Genomic DNA, 21,494 nt, shown 5'->3' on the forward strand with positions numbered 1-21,494 from the left:
CACCCAGAGACCCACCCGCAGCAGCCCCAGCTGCACAAGGACAGGGCACACACTGGAGTTCTACACACTTTTACTGGACGGGCAGGGGCAGGGCTGACAGTGTGCCACGCTCACAGCTGGTGAGGCTGCTGTTGTGTGCGCCCTTCCCGATGCCCCACGATCCACAGGCCGAGCTGGGATGCGCCTTTCCCAATCCCACCTGACTACAGTAGTACAAAAAAAGGGCCCCTCTGAGTGAGGCTGCAGGCAGTGCTGGCCAAGCAGGGCTATGTGACTAAGCGTGGCCACTGACTCAGAACAGAGGACATTACAGGGTGGCAAGGGAGGAGGGGCAAGAGTGTTGGGCATGCTGGCCCCCACCACCCAAAGCTGCTTCTGTCCTTGCTCTCCATGCCACAGTAGGTAGCGTGTGCATGTGCCTTGGGCCCAGAGGCAGCCCCCTCACTCTCCATCTTGGTTGGTGGGCTGGATAAGCCCATATTCCATGGCTTTGTCCAGGCAGGCTGCAGCAGCCCTTGAGACAGGGCTCTGGTCACCCTTGGCCAGCACTGACAGGATCTCCATCATCTCGCTCTCCATCAGGGTGCTGGCAATCTCCCTGGAGGCCTCCACCATGTTCAACACCACCACGGCACCCCGGTGCTGCAGCTCCTGGTTAGGGCTCAGAAGCAGGGCCTGCAGGATCTCCAGCCAGTGTGTGGTCTGTGAGAAACAGGCAGATGTGAACCCAAGCAACAGGCTCAGCCTGGGCAAGGAATACACCCACACCCTCAGGACCTCCCCTTTCAGCTGCCACCATGTTGCGAGTTCCTGGTCCGCCCCTCCTCCCTGCCAAGCAGAGGCACTGACCACTTGGGGAATGCGGTTGCAGAGCGCGGGCCGCATGGAGGTAAGCATGGCCAAGCCCCCGGCGGCCGCCCGCTGCAGCAGCTCGTCCTCCTCTCCGCTGTACAGCACCAGCAGCTTCAGCCGGTCATTGCCCTGGGCTTCAAAGAGGTCCTGCACCTGTGGCCAGATGTGGGGAGTGGACCACATCAGTGGCGTGCAAAGCCCAGCCAGGGCACAGGTATCTCAGCATCCCCGCCTGTCATAAGCACTGGGACCAACCCTCACCTCCTTGCTCATGGCCAAGTTACACATGCACTCTGTGGCTGCCCGGCGGATCATCTCATGCTCCTCAAACATGTAGCCTTCGACCATGGGCACAGCCTTCTCCTTCAGGATCTTCTGTCTGCAGGCCCACAGGAGGAAGCGGCGGGGTACAGCTTAGATATTGTCCCTCCTTTTTTTTTTTTTTTTTTTTTTAAAAGAAATGGGGTTTCACCATCACGTTGGCCAGGTTGGTCTCGAACTCCTGACCTCAGGTGATCTGCCCACTTCAGCCTCCCTCAGGGATTATAGGCGTGAGCCACTGCGCCCAGCCCAGATATTGTCCCTTCTAACTCTCATGTTGAACTGTAAACCCTATGCCCTCTACCTTGACCCTAAGCCTTGTGGGAGGTGACTGGGTCATGGGGTGGGTCCCTCGTTGCTTGGTACTGTCCTCGAGATAGAGAGTTCTTGAGATCCGGTTGTTTCAAAGTGTGTGGCATCTCCCCCCACTCTCTCTTGCTCTTACTTTCACCAGGTCACGTGCCTGCTCCTGCTTCGCCTTCTACTACGAGTAAAAACTGAGGCCTCCCCAGAAGCTGAGCAAATGCTGACGCCATGCTTATATAGCCTGTAGAACTATGAACCAATTAAACCTCTTTTCTTTATAAATTACCCAGTCTCAGGTATTCCTTTACAGCAATGCAAGAGCAGATGAACACAGGCAGCAGCATCAAGACTTCCTATATCTGCTCCACCTCTCCACCCACACCCTCATGCAGTCAAGTCCTCGGCTGAGGATTGTCCTTGGCAACATCCAAGGACCCTCTTGCTGTGAACTACAGTGCTTGTTACCCTTTTTTTTGAGACAGAGTTTTGCTCTTGTTGCCCAGGCTGGAGTACAATGGTGCAATCTTGGCTCACAGCAACCTCCACCTCCCAGGTTCAAGCGATCCTCCTGCCTCAGCCTCCCAATTAGTTGGGATTATAGGCATGCACCACCATACCCAGCTAACTTTGTATTTTTTAGTAGAGATGAGGGTTCTCCATGTTGGTCAGGCTGGTCTTGAACTCCCGACCTCAAGTGATCTGCCCACCTCGGCCTCCCAAAGTGCTGAGATTACAGGTGTGAGCCACTGTGCCTGGCCTCATTTGAATACTGACCTGACCAGGCACCTGCATCATCTTAGTTAATCCTCACCATGGCCCTGTGATAAAGGTGCAGGTGTGATCATCATCACTGCTGCTTTGCAGAAGAGAAAACAGGGGCTGAGTAATGAGTCCCATGTTCAAAGTCACAGTAATAAATCTAAAACATGCTGATATGGCACAATGCTAGGGGCCAGGTACCCATGTAGTAAGTACTTTTACGTGTATTTTCTCATTTCATTCTCCTCACCACTATGCCATGAGGTAGGTACTATAATCATCCCATTTCACAGAGCGAGACACTGAGGCAGAGCAGTGAAGGAACTTGCTTGCGGTGACACATCTGCATCAGGGAAGCAAGGCAGTGTGCCTCCAGAGCCTGCCGTGCCATGGTGCCTCTCAGCCTGGCTCCTCCTCTCTAACAATGCCAAGGAGCCACTGAGGCGACAAAAGCCAGTGACTGGGATATTCCAAATCCTGATGCCTGGCCCAGGCCCCGCATCCCAAGGAGGCTTACCGGAGCCTCTCGCTGATCCCCGCCAAGTTTGTTAGGGCCATGAGCGCCTCGAAGTTCTGCAGGCCTGAGCAGTTCAGGTGCAACAGGGACACAAGGGGCCGGACCACCTCATAGATCTGCAATGTGCACCCTACCTGTCAGGGCTACTTGCCGCTGTCCCCACAGCCTCACCAACCCGGCGGGGAGGAGCCCACCCACAGAGAGTGCTCCACTCTCAGGCTGTCCTTCCTACCCAGGGCTCAGCAAAGCTGAAACCTCCTGCTGGTCCCAAAGGGCAGCTATAGCCCAGCCCACAGGCCACCAGGGACAGAGGGAGTGGAACGGCCGGAGCAGGAAGACACATACCCGCTCGCCAGGGAAGGTCATCTCGGGGTTGGAGGTGATGGTGAGCTTGGCAAGGGCCTGGGCTGCCTTTGTCTGCCCCACGTCCGTGCCTTCCAGGGCCAGCGGGATCAGCGCCTGTAGTAACAAGCCCGTCACTGCTCAAGATGTGCCTGGGAGTGTAAGACCCAAACCATCAGGCCCCAAGGCCCTGACAGTGTCACCCTCACCCTCCTCCCTCTCCCATGCTGGACTCCCTGTGCAGACCCTCTCACCCAAACATTTCCTGAAACCCCCACTAAGGGCTGGACATGGATGGTGCTGGGCACCAGAGCCATGGAGGTAATCGAGACAAAGGAACAGGAGGAGAGCCCAGGCCATTCACAGGCCTGCCCGCTTCTGTGTCCCTCTCTCAGCGGGACAACGTCCCTCTGGCCATTACTCATGTTTTCCTGTCCTGCATCTAACACGCAGCTCTGGCGTGGCAGCCGCTGAGTCACGTTTTATAAGCTGATTGCTCAGCCGGCAGGAAGGGGTGTGGAAACCGGCTTACCCTGCCGCCTCCCTGGGCAACCACGGTGCCTCGGTCCTCCACCTCTTCCACCAAAGCCAGGAAGACCCTGTGGGGAGAAGGCAGTGGTGGGCAGGCAGGCGCTCCACTCCTGTGCCCAGCCAGGCAGGCAGCCCTGTCATCCTAAGAGGCCCACAGCACTGGAACCTGCCGCCTCTGGAGCCACATCCGCAGCCCTGAGGCCCAGGAGTTGGGCAAGGCTGGCTCCCACCAAGGCTGGCTCACCTGGAGAGCAGCTCTCGGCAGGAACTGGTCAGCACAGGGCTCTCCGTCTTCACCATGCATACCATGGCCGACACCACACCCGCTGCCAGCAGCTTCTTCACCCGAGCCCGCACAAAGCTCGGCTTGTCCTGGGGGAGGAGGCAGCTTAGGAGGGGGCCCTGGGCTGACTCACAGAGAAATCGGGAGCAACCTTCTCACAGCAACAACTGAGGAACTGAGCAATGAAACAGCCAGACAAAGGGAAAGAAGCTGGCTTAAATGGGAAGCTGCTCTGCCGCGGATGCCCTGGGTCAGCTGGTCCCCGTGACGGGGCAACTTCTGGCCCCTCTGGTGGCTCCTCACCTTGGGGTGCTGCTCGGGCACGTGCTGCTTGGCATACTTGGCCAGCTCCACCATCTTGGGGTCAGGCTCCTCAAAGTCGTAGCTGTTGGTGCAGTTAACCAGCGCGGAAGCCACCGCAAAGAGCACCGACCTCTCCTCAGACTGCCAGAATGGAGAGGCATTCATGTGGCCACCCCGGGCCAGAGCAGCACTCGGGTAAATGCTGCCCAGGCCCAGGCCCCCAATTCCACCCTCAGCTGGGGCCCTAGGGTACAGGATGAATTCAGGAAGCTCCCCAGGCCCCAGACTTTGGGAGCTTACAAACTGGACCCCCCCAGCTCCTCCAAGGAGAACGTCCTTGCTACCTGCACAAGGCCAACGTGCCCACACCACACAGAGCAGCCACTCAGCCACCAGCCCTCCTCCCTGGGAGCAAAAGACCCCATTGGCCAAGCCCTGCCGAGAAAGCCTGGTAAGCTCTAGTCCTAGACCATGTCCCCAGGCAGACAACGGCAACCACAGAGCTACCCTGCTGAGCTGGAACAGAGCCTTCAGGGCAGCCGCATCCTCCACAAACTCTTCCTTCACGTCGGCGTCAAAGGTCAGGTAAGCCAGGCCCTCCACTGCCCAGCGCCGAGTGCCCGCATCAATCTGGTCATTGCACAGCCACCTGGGGACATGCAGGACAGTGGATGACCCTCAGGACTGGGGGTAGGGAGGGGTATACCAAGGCCAAGGAGGAAGAACCAAGGGTTTGGGCATCCGCTCAATGTACAGAAGCAGTTCACCTGCCAGGATCCAGACGGCAGCGCCTGCCGGAGCCAGAGAGGACGACAGGGAGGAGGCCCCCACGCCCACCCAGACCCTCCTGTCTTGAGATCTATCCGACAGGTGGGGAGCCACAGCAAGGCCAGACGACTCACTTTCGACACTGCTTGGCCAGTTTGAGAGTGGAGCCTTCAGCAAATTGCTTCATGCTAAAGTCAGTCCCTCCAGCCGAACCGAGCTTACAGAGGCCCTGGAAGAAGAGGGCAAGACCAGCTGGCCTCTGGCGCAGGACACAGGAGCTGGGCTTCTGCACAGCTGGCTTGGACTCCCTCCCTGGCACTCTCCCATTGCACCTGGATGCTAAATCAGCACCCTCTCCCTCCACACCACCACCTAGAGCAGGTGGCAGCAAAATCAGCTACTGCAGTGGCAGTGTGACACAGCATCTGCAGACACGGACACACTGGCCACTGGACAGTCGTGGGCCCCACCCCTTCCCAGGCCACACTGAGAATAGCTGTTTCCTTCCGTGTCACACAAGGAAGCCCTCTGCCAGTGGAGCTGAGAGGTGTGTGGGGAGAAGACAGGTGCTTCGGCCACAGCCAGCATCCTTACGGGATGGAGAAACCCAGAACTGAGTGCCCAAGGAGGAAGACCAGCTTCCACAGGTGCACAGCCACAACAGGCTCATGGAGGGCTAGGCTAGCCCCAAACCCTAAACCACCAGCTCCTGGGATCGCTGCGTGACCCCTGTTGGCCCAGCCTTAAGACCCATGATGGGAGAAGCCGTGCCCATGTCTCTGGCTACAACAAGGCCCAGAATCTCATACATTCATTCATTTATTTTAGAGAGGGTCTTGCTGTGTTGCCCAGGCAGGAGTGCAGTGACCTGCATGGCTCACTACATCCTCAACCTCCTGAGCTCAAGTGATCCTCCTGCCTCAGCCTCCTGAGTAGCTGGGATTACAGGCATGTGCCACCTGTACAGGCATGTGCCACCAAGCCTGGCCAATTTTTTTAGAATTACAGTATCATTTATTTTCACCTGGAGTGTGTGCGGGCCACACCCTGCAACACCAGCTGGACCAGGACCCCTGCGTGGCTGCCTGCCCACACACCCCACGCCCATCGTCTCACCACCAGCGCCCGGATGCGGATGCTGTCCTTCTCGCTGCGCTTATATAGGTCCTTCAGCAGCGAGACACCATTGGCAGTGATGAATGAGGCCCGTTTGGCCTTGCCAGCTGCGTGGATCAGAGCCTCCACGGCCACCAGCTGCTCCTCCTCTTGCTCAGAGGCACACAGAGCGATCACACTCTCCATGACACCACTCAGCTCCAAGGCCCGGTTGCCGGCGTCACATGGGCCCTGCAGGAGGCAGGACACCGTCTGGATGGCCCGTAGCTTCCCGGCCAGCCCATGGCCCTCAAACCAGCTCCTGAGGGGCACAGGGTGACAGCTGTCACACCAAGGCCAACATAAAGGAACTCTTCTTCCCTCCCTTCCCCTTCAGTGGCCAGGCACCTGCACTACTTGCAAAGAAACAGCAAGAAAAGCTGCCCATGGGAGGATGAGGACAATTCCCCCTGGACAACAGTGGCCGATTTTTTAATCGATGCTTTCACTCAAGCCTTCTCTGACACAGTATCTAACACAGGTTACTTCCACACCACCATTGCTGGACTTAAGATCTGAAATAACTCTGCTTATTTCATAATTAATCATCAGTCTTCTTCCCGTCAACTGCAAGCTCCTTTTTTTTTTTTTTTTTTTGAGACAGAGTCTTGCTTTGTCCCCAAGGCTGGAGTGCAATGGTGTGAGCTCAACTCACTAAAATCTCCATTTGCCAGGTTCAAATGATTCTGCTGTCTCAGTCTCCCAAGAAGCTGGGATTACAGGCACCCACCACCAGTCCTGGCTAATCTTTTGTTTTTTTTGTTTTTGTTTTTTTTTTGTATTTTTAGTAGAGACAGGGTTTCAACATGTTGGCCAGGCTGTTCTCTAACTTCTGACCCCAGGTGATCCACCTGCCTCTGCCTCCCAAAGTGCTGAGATTACAGGTGTAAGCCACTGCGCATGGCCAATAATCTCCTTTAAGAATAAGGACTATCAGCCGGACACAGTGGCTCACACCTGTAATCCCATGACTTTGGGAGGCCAAGGTAGGTGGATCATAGGTCAGGAGTTCAAGACCAACCTGGCCAACATGGTGAAACTGCATCTCTACGAAAAAAAAAATACAAAAATTAGCTGAGCATGGTGGCGGGTGCCTGTAGTCACACAACTGCTCGGGAGGCTGAGGCAGGAGAATTACTTGAACCCGGGAGATGGAGGTTGCAGTGAGCCAAGATCGCGCCAGTGCACTCCAGCCTGGGAAATAGAGCAAGACTCTGTCTCATTAAAAAAAAAATAATAATAAGGACTGTGAGCCGAGTGCAGTGGCTCACTCCTGTAATCCCAGCACTTTGGGAGGCCAAGGTGGGTGGATCACGAGGTCAGGAGATCGAGACCATCCTCGCCAACATGGTGAAACCTGGTCTCTACTAAAAATACAAAAATTAGACAGGCATGGTGGCATATGCCTGTAATCTCAGCTACTCGGGAGGCTGAGGCAGGAGAAATACTTGAACCAGGGAGTCGGAAGTTGCAGTGAGCTGAGAATGCGCCACTGCACTCCAGCCTGGTGACACAGCGAGATGCCGTCTCAAAAAAAAAAAAGGCCGGGCGCAGTGGCTCAAGCCTGTAATCCCAGCACTTTGGGAGGCCGAGGCGGGTGGATCACAAGGTCAAGAGATCGAGATCATCCTGGTCAACATGGTGAAACCCTGTCTCTACTAAAAATACAAAAAATTGGCTGGACTTGGTGGCATGTGCCTGTAATCCCAGCTACTCAGGAGGCTGAGGCAGGAGAATTGCCTGAACCCAGGAGGCGGAGGTTGCGGTGAGCCGAGATCGTGCCATTGCACTCCAGCCTGGGTAACAAGAGTGAAACTCCATCTCGAAAAAAAAAAAAAAAAAAAAAACAGAATAAGGACTGTCATGTTTCACCTGCATGGCAACAGATGCCTAGGGAAGTGCTTGGTAAACCCAGTACATGCTTGATGGCGTTTGTTGTGTTACTAGAACGTTGATTTGAGAAAGAACCTCTCTGGGAAGGCTGCTTTGGAGCAGGAAGGGGGCCTTGGGGTCACTTTTCCTTCATCCAGCCCCCACTAGTCCTCCCCAAGACTACTCTTCCTGCTGGAATCCCTGGCAACAGGCGGTGAAACAGACTCCTTACTTGATGTAGTTTTCACAGAGTCGGTGGAAATTCTCCCTCTCGGCATCACACTTGAGATCATCGAAGAGCTTGCTGAGGAGAATGGAGGCGCTCATGCGGCTGTTTGCGGTCACTGTGAGCTCCCCAGGAGGGTCCTGTAGAGAGCCTCCCACTTCCAAAATCTTTTTCAGACCTAAAAAGACACCCCATTTAGACAGTAGAACACCAGTTCCCACCCCTACAAGTAAAGGGAAGAGGCTTCCCAGGAGACGCAGAGAGAAGCAAGACAAGAAGTCTCGAGTTCAGGTAACTGCGAACAGGGCAGCCCAGAGAAGCTACTCAGCTGACCTGCTACCTGGAGAGGCAGCGGTGGGGTTGGCAAGGACCTGAGAAGTGAGGCCTGCATGCCAGCCCTGTCCCTGGGGCCACGTGCTCTGGGGCTTTGAGATTTCTCATCGGTAAAAATAAGGGGAAAAAAAAAATCCACACCTCTTAGGATCACTGTGAACACAAAAGGTGAGGTGCATGAAAGACGAGCTCATGTGGGATCTTTGCAAAGCTTTTCTTATTTATCTTAGGGGAAAGGAGAGATGAATTGATATATTCACCTTTAATTATTTTTTCCTGAGTATAGAAGTAATACATGCTCATTCAAAAAAAAAAAACAGGCCGGGCGCGGTGGCTCAAGCCTGTAATCCCAGCACTTTGGGAGGCCAAGGCAGGTGGATCACGAGGTCCAGAGATCGAGACCATCCTGGTCAACATGGTGAAACCCCGTCTCTACTAAAAATACAAAAAATTAGCTGGGTATGGTGGCGCGTGCCTGTAATCCCAGCTACTCAGGAGGCTGAGGCAGGAGAATTGCCTGAACCCAGGAGGCGGAGGTTGCGGGGAGCCGAGATCGCGCCATTGCACTCCAGCCTGGGTAACAAGAGCGAAACTCCGTCTCAAAAAAAAAAAAAACAAGGATGACAAGGATGGACGCAGTTATTCACAGCTGTAATCCCAGCACTTTAGGAGGCCAAGGTGGGCAGATCGCCTGAGGTTCGGAGTTCAAGACCAGCCTGACCACCATGGGGAAACCCCATTTCTACTAAAAATACAAAAATTAGCTGGGCGTGGTGGCACATGGCTGTAATCCCAGCTACTCAGGAGAATCACTTGAACCCAGGAGGTGGAGGCTGCAGTGAGCCGATATCATGCCATTGCACTCCAGCCTGGGCAATGAGCAAAACTTTGTCTCAAAAAAAAAAAAAAAAAAAGGGTGGGGCTCAGTGGCTCAGGCCTGCAATCCCAGCACTTTGAGAGACCAAGGTGGGTGGATCATTTGAAGTCTGAAGTTTGAGACCAGCCAAGCCAACGTAATGAGACCCTGTCTCTATTAAAAATACAAAAATTAGCTGGGTGTACTGGCGTGTGCCTGTAATCCCAGCTACTCGGGAGGCTAGGGCAGGAGAATTGCTTGAACCCAGGAGACAGAGGCTGTAGTGAGCCAAGATTGCACCACTGCACTCCAACTCCACCTCAAAAAAAAAAGATACAGAAAACTAATCCAGCCTCTCTGCTAACCTGCTTGCAGGCCCGCTCAATGTGCACGTATCTGCACACACATGATAGAAGGATCTAACTCTGAGCCCCCTAAGGGTAGCTTCTTTGTCTGGTAGGTGTTAACAAGAGCCAAATCTCAATGGTCTGGAACAGGCATCCCCAAACTACGGCCCTCGGGCCGCATGCAGCCCCCTGAGGCCATTTATCCGGCCCCCCGCCGCACTTCAGGAAGGGGCACCTCTTTCATTGGTGGTCAGTGAGAGGAGCACAGTATGTGGCAGCCCTCCAACGGTCTGAGGGACAGTGAACTGGCCCCCTGTGTAAAAAGTCTGGGGACGCCTGGTCTGGAAGATCTCAGCTCCAGCATCCTCCTGGGCCACAGGATGCATTTCAGTGCAGATACATGGCTGGAGATAATTACAAATTTTCTTTCTTTCCTTCTTAATCACTTTTCTTTCTTTTTTTTTTTTTTTTTTTTGAGACAGGGTCTCTCTTTGTTGCCCAGGCTGTAGTGCAGTGGCACAATCATAGCTCACTGAAGCATTTATCTCCTGGGGTTAAACAATTCTCCCACCTTCAGCTTCTGGAGTAGATAGGACTACTGTGCAGACGCACACCACCATGCCCAGCTAATTTTTTTTTATTTTTCATAGAGACAGGGTCTTGCTACATTGCCCAGGCTCATCTCAAACTCCCAGCCTCAAGTGACCCCCTGCCTCAGCCTCTCAAAGTGTGTGATCCACCATGCCTGGCCCCACTCAAACCTTTTCTTATTACTCCTAAGGATAAACAAACTTCGGCTGCCCAGGCAAGCTTTTGTGAACTCTATCACCTACCTTGGTCAATGACCCAGAGGGTGAGGCTGTTGTTGGGGTCCTTGGGAGACTTCCGGGGCACCGCTTTAATTAGAAGAGTCAGGGCATTGTCTCGGCCTTGGCCAGAGACCCCCACCTCTGTCAGCAGATCTAAGAGGTTACTGATGAGGACCTTCAGTTCCCGGGCAGGATCTGGCAACAAGAAGACATCCGTGGGCTCCACAGCAGCCCAGCCCTGTTTGACTCTTGATCTTCCCCACCAAGCCTGGGAGACACAGGGAAGGGGGGACCCGCATCCTGGCTCCAGACTGAGCTCCAGCCTTGCCCTGAGGCAGCTTGGCTGCTGAGAATCTAAAGTAAATAATGTCACAAGCCCATTCCCGACGACCTGCAGCTGCCAGTCTGCTACCCAAAGCACTGGCCTGGCTGGCTCACCCTATCCCTTCCATGACAGTAACTTCCAAAACACCCGAGCCCCGCTCCCACTCACCCACGATGATGGCGCCTTCTTTGCCTCGGAAGCCTTTTTTGACGCCTTCCTTGAGGGCATCAAACATAACCTGCAGCAGGTGGCAGGCAGCCAGCGACACAGCCTGGTTTTCCACACCCAGGATGGAGACCACTCGCCGAGTGCCCAGTATGCTCAGGGTTGCCACGGTCTGAGATGGGACAGGGGGACAGAAGCTTCCAGTTAGTGAAGGGCAGCCGCAGAGATCCCTGTGAGTTAGACAACACAGCCAGAAGGAGAGAAAACATTTCGGGGGCAGGCCCAGCTCCAGGTGAAAACAAGACAGAACAGATGGCATGACGCAAGGCAATGGCAGGATAATTTTGTTAGAAAGACTTCCTAAAGGAAACACTCCAGAGCAATACCCTGGAGTGTTGCAATTACCTCTCCTTGGCGCCAGAGAAGACACAATATACCGCGGCCCTGGGAGCAGCTGCTTTAGCTCATGTCTCCCCAAGAAGGAGACCTAACCCTAGACAAAGCTACCTAACCACCAGGCTGAATGGTCTAGTTCTTCCCCAGTCTAACCCTCGAGGTTCCGTCCACACCCTGGGGATGTGGACATGCACAGAATGGGCCTATGAGACCTCTCTACTCCATTTCTAAGCTGGAGAACCCTAGAAGGCCTGCTTGGTCCACTGAGCCCTGATCCTGACTGCTTCCACTTAGCAGCTGAGTGTCCTTGGCCAAGAGTGTGAACTGAGATGGATGGAGAGGCAGGAGGGAACAGAATGCATTGCTTTTACCATTCATAGCCTTGGGAGACCCAGAATGTAGCCCAAGCTCAGCCTAAAGAGATTTTACTGACTAATTCACAGTTCCACACCTATCTAGGAACTGTGGGCTCCTCTAAAAGCAACCCAGGGTCTCGCCTTTGGTCTCCTTTCCCCTGGAGCAAGCCAGCTCAGGTGAGTGCTGGGGGCGTGGGCTTCACCACACTGCCCAGGAGCAGAACTGTTCTTGCTGAACTGTCCATGCTGGACCACCACCATCCATGCTGAGAATCACGCCAGAGTCAACCTCTATGTGTCCCGTCACTGTCTCGATGGTAAAGAAACGCTGTGGTGACATCACTGATCACATCCCTCACTATGAGGACTCTCTGCTCCACAGGAAACGACAACTGGATCTTTAGAGCAAGGACAGGTGTGCTTTTCTGGGCAATGAGCCTGTTCGCACCATATGGACATTAAGGATCAGTGACCAATGTGTCTTTGTGAGGTGGCTGCAGGAAAACTTGGGCTTACACTTGTAACACCCCCAAAAGTAAGTGTTTGGAGTTCCCCAGGGCTGTTTCCACTCTTTCTAGCCCCACTTCATCCTAATTCATGTTGGTCTTTTTCACATTTTTATTTTTTCTCTCTTGTTACATATAGCTCCCTGATGTCCTTGTATTCTGCCTTAAGTTCTTTGTTTGTTTGTTTTTGAGACAGTCTGGCTCTGTCACCCAGGCTGGAGTATAGTGGTGTGATCTCAGCTCACTGCCACGTCCGCCTTCTGAGTTCAAGTAATTCTTGTGCCTCAGCCTCCAGAGTAGCTGGGATTACAGGCGCGTACCACCATGCCTGGCTCGTTTTTGTATTTTTACTAGAGATGGTGTTTCTCCATGTTGCCCAGGCTGGTCTCAAACTCCTGACAAGTGATCCACCAGCCTCAGCCTCCCAAAGTGCTGGGATTACAGGTGTGAGGCACCATGACAAGCCTAAGTTCCTTTCAGAATAAGATAAAGGGTAGAAGGGTGGATGGAAGAGTGGATGGATGGATGGATGGATGGACAGGCAGATGGGTAGTAGGGTGGACAGAGGGATGGATGGACAGACAGACAAAGGGACTGAAGCAGTAACCAGGCTTTCCACTTCACCTACCCGTGACTGATGCTCAGAGCAAATGCCAACCAGTGTACGCAGAGCAGCCAGCATGAGGTCAGTCTCTCCCGTGTCCAGTAGGCGTTGCAGGAGCTGAACCCCATTGCTCCGGAAGATCTTCTCAGCTCCAGCATCCTCCCTGGCCAGCACCACCAGGTTCTGAGATGCCTATGTTAAAGGAAACACACGAAAATGTTGACGCTGCACATGGCATAGGGCACAGCACTGGTAGCAGGGCCCCGAGTCCTGGACCTCACTGCTTCCACTTCGTAGTTGAGTGACATTGGCCAAAAAATAACCTCTTCGAATCTTCCTCTGTAAGTAGAGGGAAGAGCCTTCTCCCAGGATTGATGATTAGAGTAAATGAGTCCCCAGCAGAGCCTGAGGGGCTGGAACAGTGCCTCAGTCACCTCTGTGCACCCAGCTCCTGCCACAGAGCCTGGCCCACAAGGCACTCTGTGAACACCGGTTCTCCTTCTTTGGTTCATGCTAAAGCCCCAGGGCTGCCCTCTAGGCCCCATAAGCCAGCTGCATGGTGGGAGAAGCAGCAGAGCAGGGCAGCAGAGGCTTCTGGGGCCTGCGTGGGTGAAGGGTGCATGGCTGGGTGCCTCTAGAAGGAGCTTACTCACTGACTCAGCCCAGGGCCTATACCTTTTGCTTTTTCTCAGTGCCCTTCTCTTCTGGGTCCAATAGTATCTGAAACATCTGTTCCACTTTGGCATCCGTCGAGGACATGTATCGCACCTACAAACCAACAAAGCATGGAAGAAATCCCGGCTCTGGGCCAGAGACATCACATTCCCTGTTCATTTGTCTCCAGCTCCTCACTCCGGGAGCCCTAGCGAAGATATCGAAACTCAGGGCTAGCACCTGGCTACCCCGGGCAGGAAGAGACTCGCCTGGCAGCACCTCCTACATTCCCTGCAGCTGTTTTGCTTCCTGAGCCATTTCCTGCTTGGGCAGCAGGAGCCACGCCGATGCTGGAGGTAGAGTCTTTCGGGAGGGGAGGTATCCTGTCAGCCACAAGGCAACCCACTCCCAGTGGTGCCATCTACGTTGTGGCAGCGTGAATGGGCTGCCCATGGCACTGAACTCAGCATTTACACCTCCTGCCAGGGAGCTGCAGATTGTGAGGTAGTTGTTAACACTTCCTTTAGCTCCAGAATTTTCTTTATGACTGTTTTTTTTTTTTTTTTTGAGACGGAGTTTCGCTCTTGTTACCCAGGCTGGAGTGCAATGGCGCGATCTCGGCTCACTGCAACCTCCGCCTCCTGGGTTCAGGCAATTCTCCTGCCTCAGCCTCCTGAGTAGCTGGGATTACAGGCACGCGCCACCATGCCCAGCTAATTTTTTGTATTTTTAGTAAAGACGGGGTTTCACCATGTTGACCAGGATGGTCTCGATCTCTTGACCTCGTGATCCACCCGCCTCGGCCTCCCAAAGTGCTGGGATTACAGGCATGAGCCACTGCGCCCGGCTTGACTGTTTTAAAAATAATCTGAAACCAGGTGTGGTGGCTCACACCTATAATCCCAGCACTTTGGGAGGCCAACGTGGGCAGATCAGCTGAGGTCAGGAGTTTGTGACCAGCCTGGCCAACATGGCAAAACCCTGTCTCTAAGAAAAATATAAAAATTATTCAGGAGGCAGGAGGCTGAAGCAGAAGAATCACTTGAACCCGGGAGGCAGAGGTTGCAGTGAGCAGAAATCCTGCCACCGCACTCCAGCCTGGGTGACAAGATGAGACTCTGTCTCAAAAATAATAATAATAGGCCGGGTGCGGTGGCTCACGCCTGTAATCCCAGCACTTTGGGAGGCCGAGGCAGATGGATCACTTGAGGCCAGGAGTTCAAGACTAGCCTGGCCAACATGGTAAAACCCTGTCTTTTTTTAATAAAAATAATAGTAATAATAATAATCTGAATGGGCAAGATCATCCTAGGTCTACTCCCCCAACCACAGGGTCCTGGGCATAGATGGTGGCAAAAGCCTGGCATGTGGACCACCCCCTTCCCCTCCTGTATCCATGGCAGCCATGACTAATCAGACACAGCATATTTTCCTGCTCAGCTCAGGCAATCTGCTTCCTAATTCTTCTCAACATAGGAGACTCTGGGCAGCCACTGCTAATCAGAGTTGGCACTGAGAGAGGAAACCTCTTTGCTTTTTTGGGTTTCACTGTTTCAGTGAGGTCTCTGCCATCATGTTGCCTGCTTCCACTGTGTCAGCATTTTAACATCAAATTATCGGGTGAATATGAGCTTGATTATAGCTCATAATGGTCTTTAGATTCTTTTCTCCTAATTTAAAAATATATGTATTACACAATTTCTCTTTACTAAAAAAATATGAACAGATGACGGAGTCTCCTTTTGAAAGCCCTCTCAATCCCATTCCTTTCCCCAGGGGTCACAATGGTATCATTTTGACATATATCTTTTAAAATATTTTCCTGAAAACAAACAAAAAGAAACAAAGATACATATTTGGCCTGGTGCCATGGCTCACACCTGTAATCCCAATACATTGGGAGGCTGAGGTGGGTAGATCCCTTGAGCCCAGGAATTCGAGACCAGCCTGGACAACACAGTGAAACCCTGTCTCTACAAAAAATATAAAAATTAGATGAGCATGGTGACATGCATTCGTCCCAACTACTTGGGAGGCTGAGGTAGGAGGATCCCTTCAGCCTGGGAGGAGGAGGTTGCACTCCTGTCTGGGTGACAGAGGGAGAGCCTGCCTCAAAATACGTAAATAAACAAAAATAAATATAAAAAAATAAAGTATTCTTTTGTATTTACATACCCCAGGTACCCACAGAAAAAATATAGCATTGTTTTGCTATGTAAGGGATCATTAACATAGATGATATTATACTATGTGTGCTATTATATATTTTTCTTCTTCTTTTCTTCTTTGAAAGACATAGGGCCTCACTCTTTCAGCCAGGCTAGAGTGCAGTGACACCATCATAGCTCACTGACCTGCAAAATCCAGGGCTCAAGGGATTCTCCTGCCTCAGCCTCACAAGTAGCTGGGACTATAAGGGTATGTCACCACACCCACCTAACTTTTTTAAACTTTTTATAGCAACAGGGTCTCACTATGTTGCCCAGACTGGTCTCAAACTCCTGACCTCAAGTGATCATCCCACCTTGGCCTCCCAAAGCACTGGGATTATATGCATGAGCCACCATGCCCTGCCTATTTCGCTTTGTTCATTCAACAACTGTCTCAGAGCTTTCCACTTCAATAGGTGTGTATCTACCTCTTCTCAGTAACTACATAAGACTCTGTAGTAAGGACATTACTCAACATATTCAGCCATTTCTCTATGGCTGGGTTTTCAGGCAAGTTCCAAGCTTTTCTTACTACAAAAAAGGCTGAAATAAACAAATACATGTCTCCTTGTACCCATGGCAAGGTTTCTCTGAGAGAAACAGCAAGAAGTAGGCTGGGCCTGGTGGCTCACGCCTGTAATCCAAGCACTTTGGAGGCCAAGGCGGGCGGATCACCTGAGGTCGGGAGTTCAAGACCAGCCTGACCAACATGGTGAAACCTCGTCTTTAAAAAAAATAAAAATAATTTTCTTTTTTTTTTTTGAGACGGAGTTTCACTCTTGTTACCCAGGCTGGAGTGCAATGGCGCGATCTCGGCTCACCGCAACCTCCGCCTCCTGGGTTCAGACAATTCTCCTGCCTCAACCTCCCGAGTAGCTGGGATTACAGGCATGCGCCACCATGCCCAGCTAATGTTTTTTATTTTTAGTAGAGACGGGGTTTCACCATGTTGACCAGGATGGTCTTGATCTCTTGACCTTGTGATCCACCCACCTCGGCCTCCCAGAGTGCTGGGATTACAGGCTTGAGCCACTGCACCCGGCAAAAATAAATTTTTTTAAAAAAGAGAAATAGCAAAAAGTAAACATATGGGATCACAAGATACACTCGTTTCAAATTTAATAGATATGCTAACGTACTCTCCAAAAGAGCTGTACCAATTTATACCCCTCCAGCAGTCATCAGAAAGCCCTTGGCCCCCAGCCTCACCACTGACATGTCTGCCTCTCTCCTCGAAAAGTGTACTTTCTTTTAAATATCTGCCAAACAGACCGCCAAATCAGCAGTAACGTGCTGTCATCTGAATTTGCTTTTCCCTGGCCACAGGCAAGGTTGAGCAGAACTCTGTATGTTCACCTGCCATCAGTATCTCTTGTCTGGAGAACTGTCTGTACCTCTGGCCCGGATCCCTTCACCACTGGTCAGTGCTCCCACCTGTCTGGGTCACTCACATACCTTCTCCTGAATCTGGCCCCCGATGTTCCGCAAGGCCTCCTGGAAAACTTTGTTCTTGGGTTCCAAGCTCACACATCTCTTCAGGTCAAGGACAGCCTGGTCTAGGCGGCCCAGCTTCTCTAGGGCTTGGCTCCGCCGGTAGAGTGCCTTGACATCCCCACCATCCTTTTCAATGGCTGAGCACAAACAGGAGCTCTGTCAGCACCCATGAGGCCACCGTCGTCAGGCAAGAGCAGTAGGGAAAGATCTCGAGGAAAAGCCAGAGGAAGGTGGGGGACGAATGTGGGGCTCGGTGCTTCAGCCTCAGAAAAGGTAAGGGTAGCTGCAGAAAAGGAAAGGCCCGAGGCAGTGGGAAAGAAAGAAGGCAGATGTGTCTCCGGGGCCAAACGAGGGGAATGTGATGGTCCCACAGTCCTTGCCCTACAGAAGCCCTACAGTGCTACTCGAGGGCCCACCATTCCCCTACCTTTGGATGCCTCTGTTTCTGCTTTGTCGTAATCTTCCTGTAAGAGAAAGACAGAAGCCGAGTTGGGAGGGGCGGGGGGGGGGATGTGGAATAGGAGCCGAAGGAATAGTCACCTCCATCTAAGGGTACTAACCGGACAGTGGGGTACTCTCGTTCTCCAAGGTCACCCAATCCCCCACGACCCTGATGTGCATTCGACATCTAGCAAGCGGGGTGGCCTGGAAGCGTGAATGTCCAGCTGGGGCCCAAGCAACAGCTAAGATGCGCAAACCGGGTCCCGGGAGGGTGGGGAAGTTGGAGGGGAAGGGAGCGCGGCTCCCTCACCAGCTTCAGGTGGCAGGCGGCCCGGTTCCGGTGCAGAATGGCCTGGTCCTGGGGCGTCGCGTCCAGACCCAAGGCCTGAGTGTAGGCCGCCAGGGCGCCCTGGTAGTCTCCACATTTGAACAGCTCGTTGCCCTCTTTCCGCAGCTGCTCCACTGCCACTGAGTTGGCCTGTGGGGAGAAAGGGGCGGCCACGTCGGAGAGGGCTCGGGGCAGGCCCGGGAGCTAAGAGGAGAGGAGAGGAGGGATGCGGGGGCGCCTCACGGATGAGGAGGAGGAGGAGGCCAGGACGGTCAGCGCGGGTGCGAAGGGGTGATGGCGCGGGGGTTGGGTACGCACCCCGGGGATAGCCGGCCGGGGCTCGGGGGTCCCTGCACCACTCACAGTCATCGCAGAGAGGTTGTCCCGTGCCCGCGCAGGCGCAGTCTCTGGGGAGAGTCTGGGCTCTGGACGCGGCCGGAAGCTACCCCGCCCACTCCTGCGTCGGAGGCGGGGTCAGAGAGGGGCGGAGCTAAGGGTGCGCGCGCCCGGGCAGGGGCGGAGCGCTCGGCCCCGGATGGCAGGTGCAAGCAGGCTCCGCGCGCCCCTAAGCTGTCCCCGCGGAGACCTGCAGGGAGCTCGGGGCGGAAAACCCAGAGGGAGGCCTGCGGCAGTTCCAGCCCCGATCCCGGCCCCGACCTCAACAGAAGTGCACGAGGTCTGCGGTCATCAGGGTCACAAGCAGCAGGGTATAGACGCCCAGCTCTAGGAGCGGGCCCGGGCCCCTGCGGGAGAGAGAAAAGTCTCAGAATCCCAGCCCTGGCCTCGCTCTCGCTGCTGCTTTCTGTGGGGGTACAGAACCCCTGGGAGTCCGGAGAACGCTCGGAACCCCCTCCTCAAGTAAGTGTAGTCTGACATGCACACATTTGCATAAGAATTTAGAGACTCACACTGAAGCCACCCATGGGCAGATTCAGGATGGCTCCCCATTACCCGCTTGCACAGCCCCCTGAACTTCGCCTTTGTCATTGTAACCATGATCTACATGATTTTCTGCTGCGGTCTGTCCCTTCGGTAGTCTGTAATTTACAAGCCTCCCACCCCATAGTTTAAAAACAGAACCCCAGACCCGCCGCACGTACTAAGGAAGGTTCACAGCCCGCTGCGCTCGCTTCGCCGCCCCGCGTCTAGCTAGCCCAGCGTCCGCCGCGCCTTGGCCAAGGCTTCAACAGACCACACCAAAATGCCATCTCAAATGGAACATGCCATGGAAACCATGACGTTTACATTTCACAAATTTGCTGGGGATAAAGGCTACTTTACAAAGGAGGACCTGAGAGTACTCATGGAAAAGGAGTTCCCCGGATTTTTGGAAAATCAAAAAGACCCTCTGGCCGTGGACAAAATAATGAAGGACCTGGACCAGTGCAGAGACGGCAAAGTGGGCTTCCAGAGCTTCTTTTCCCTAACTGCGGGCCTCACCATTGCATGTAATGACTATTTTGTAGTACACATGAAGCAGAAGGGAAAGAAGTAGGCAGAAACAAGCAATTCCCCCGGCCCTGGTAAGAGTTGTCCCAAAGGGTCATTTAAGGAATCTGCCCCACAGCTTCCTCCATATAAGGATTTCATGAGCAGATCAGGACCCTTAGCAAGTGTACAAATAAAATCTAACTTCCATTTGACGAGCAGAGAAAGAAAAGTTAAATGCCAGACAAGCTTTTGATTTTTGTATTGTTTGCATCCCCTTGCCCTCAATAAATAAATTGTTTTTTAGTTCTGGGAAAAAAAGAAAGAAAGAAAAGAAGAAAAAAAAAAGAACAGAACCCCAGATATTGAAACACCTTGTCGATGTTCCAATGTCTCCGGGGCTGGAGATCCCACCTGAGGATGGGGGGGGGGGCGGAAGAGCCGACAAGTTGACTTGGTACAGGGCTTCAAATTCAGCCAGGGTGTAGCAGGAGCCCCCTGCAGGCTTCAGGTGGCAGCAGTAGGCTTCCGCTGGAGAATCAGAAACAAGGGCAAAGTAAACCAGGGTAGTGGTGGCCATCGGCATCGCGGATGGTCTGGCACAATTGAGGGTGGTGGAGCACAGCTGAAGAGAAAGGTGGGGGGCTGGAGACAAGCAGGAGGAGTCTTTCCACAGCCCACTTCACGCCCTCTGGACAGTGAAAGAGATCAGCCCCTACCAGAAGATGAGGCGCCCTTCCACCCATCCGCATCAGTTTCAGTTCCCAGGAGTCCTCCATAGCACAAGAAGCAAGTGGGCCACAGGAGGAAGTGCTGTACCTGAGAGAGAGGTTGGCTGGCAAGGTTGGCCCAGCCAAGGAGCAACAGTAGCCCCACAGACAGGCCTGTCAGCAAGGGGCCGGGCCTTCCCTGGACGCCCATGAGAGTTCACCACCACCTCTGTCCAGGTCCGGGGAACTCTAACATCTCTCTTTCTAGGCCATGAGTGCAGACAACAAGGAAATAAAAATCAAAGCCCCAAGGCCCTTGGGCACCATGAATACAAGCCTGAAGCTTCTCTATCACAGGCTTCTGGAGAGAGGTGGCAGGGACTGGGTTTCTATCTCCTGCTGGAAAACGTGGGACCTGCATTGCCAAACTGCTGAAGGAGAAAAGGCTCGAAGAACTAGAAGACAAAATGAGGGATGAGCAAGCAGCTGAGCCGTTAGCGTGAAGAACAAACAGGCGTTTAGAGCCAAATGTGTTTCTACCCGTTCTCCAACTTCCAGACTGCCATGGAAGCTCTGGGAATTCTGACTCTTCTATTTCAGGTTCCAGAGACCTCAGTTCCAGCATGTGGTGCTCCCCTCCCCAACCTCTGCTACATGGCAACCAGCAAGACTAGCTGAAAACTGAGGGTGAGTGCTTTCATTAGCTTTTCCCCTGAGCCGCATCTGCCCCGGCTACCAGCCAGAACACAAAAGCTCTCTGTCTGATTAGAGTATACTTAGCTAATAGCAAACCCCTTCTCAAAGAGAAGTTCTATGGGGATCATCAGGCCTCTCTTACCCCTCATACCTCATAGCTGCCCGAGGCAGGGAATTTTTCCAGAAGGCCCAAGGCCACCAGCCAGCAGAATTAAGTGTTATTCCAGTGTCTACCCAGGCCTGACAACATCGTGCTCCCAGAACAGCACTGACAACACTCATAACCACAGGGGCCCACAGAAGGTGCCTCGAGACTGAAATAGAAGCACTCATGGCCTAAAAAGGAAATGCAAATTTCATCTGCAACACCGAGGACAAAGGCAGTTCCTGCAGAAATGTCACTGCTACCTGGGAGCCCAAGTCTGAAGGAATTAGGCAGGGATCCCAGTGAAGGCTCTGATTTTTCAGGTCAGGCCCTAGGATCTCCCAGGTCCAAAGGTGAGGCTCCCCCGCCGAGAGAACCTGGCCCGTCACTGCAGGGAGAACTATTTTTAGAACACTTGGAGAGTTTTCAGAGCTTTGACAGGTTGAAGATTGTCTG

The 21,494-nt window shown here is 53.3% G+C and overlaps 1 protein-coding gene and 1 pseudogene across 2 annotated transcripts; one reads left to right on the forward strand and one right to left on the reverse strand.

Annotated features, from left to right (window-relative positions):
* Window positions 1-53: 53 nt before the first annotated feature.
* Window positions 54-18,520, reverse strand: UNC45A (unc-45 myosin chaperone A). 2 transcript variants are annotated; one of them, XM_039479886.2, is made up of 20 exons: window positions 18,423-18,520; window positions 18,042-18,209; window positions 17,718-17,754; window positions 17,252-17,427; window positions 13,608-13,700; window positions 12,957-13,124; window positions 11,074-11,242; window positions 10,605-10,775; window positions 8,242-8,413; window positions 6,099-6,399; window positions 5,117-5,211; window positions 4,722-4,863; window positions 4,215-4,355; window positions 3,873-4,000; window positions 3,630-3,696; window positions 3,101-3,214; window positions 2,756-2,871; window positions 1,114-1,231; window positions 850-1,005; window positions 54-702 (listed from the first exon to the last, which is right to left on the reverse strand). In XM_039479886.2, the coding sequence occupies exons 1-20, from the start codon at window positions 18,426-18,428 to the stop codon at window positions 442-444; spliced, it is 2,799 nt and encodes a 932-aa protein (XP_039335820.1). In that variant the 5' UTR covers window positions 18,429-18,520; the 3' UTR covers window positions 54-441. The 2 variants fall into 2 exon arrangements, with proteins under 2 accessions (XP_039335820.1, XP_039335819.1); XM_039479885.2 differs by having other exon boundaries at window positions 18,378-18,505.
* Window positions 18,521-18,931: 411 nt separating this feature from the next.
* LOC120368066 (protein S100-A10 pseudogene) lies at window positions 18,932-21,256 on the forward strand (annotated as a pseudogene).
* The last annotated feature ends 238 nt before the right edge of the window (window positions 21,257-21,494 follow it).

This window comes from Saimiri boliviensis, chromosome 5, assembly GCF_048565385.1.
Source record: "Saimiri boliviensis isolate mSaiBol1 chromosome 5, mSaiBol1.pri, whole genome shotgun sequence".
NCBI lineage: Eukaryota > Metazoa > Chordata > Mammalia > Primates > Cebidae > Saimiri > Saimiri boliviensis.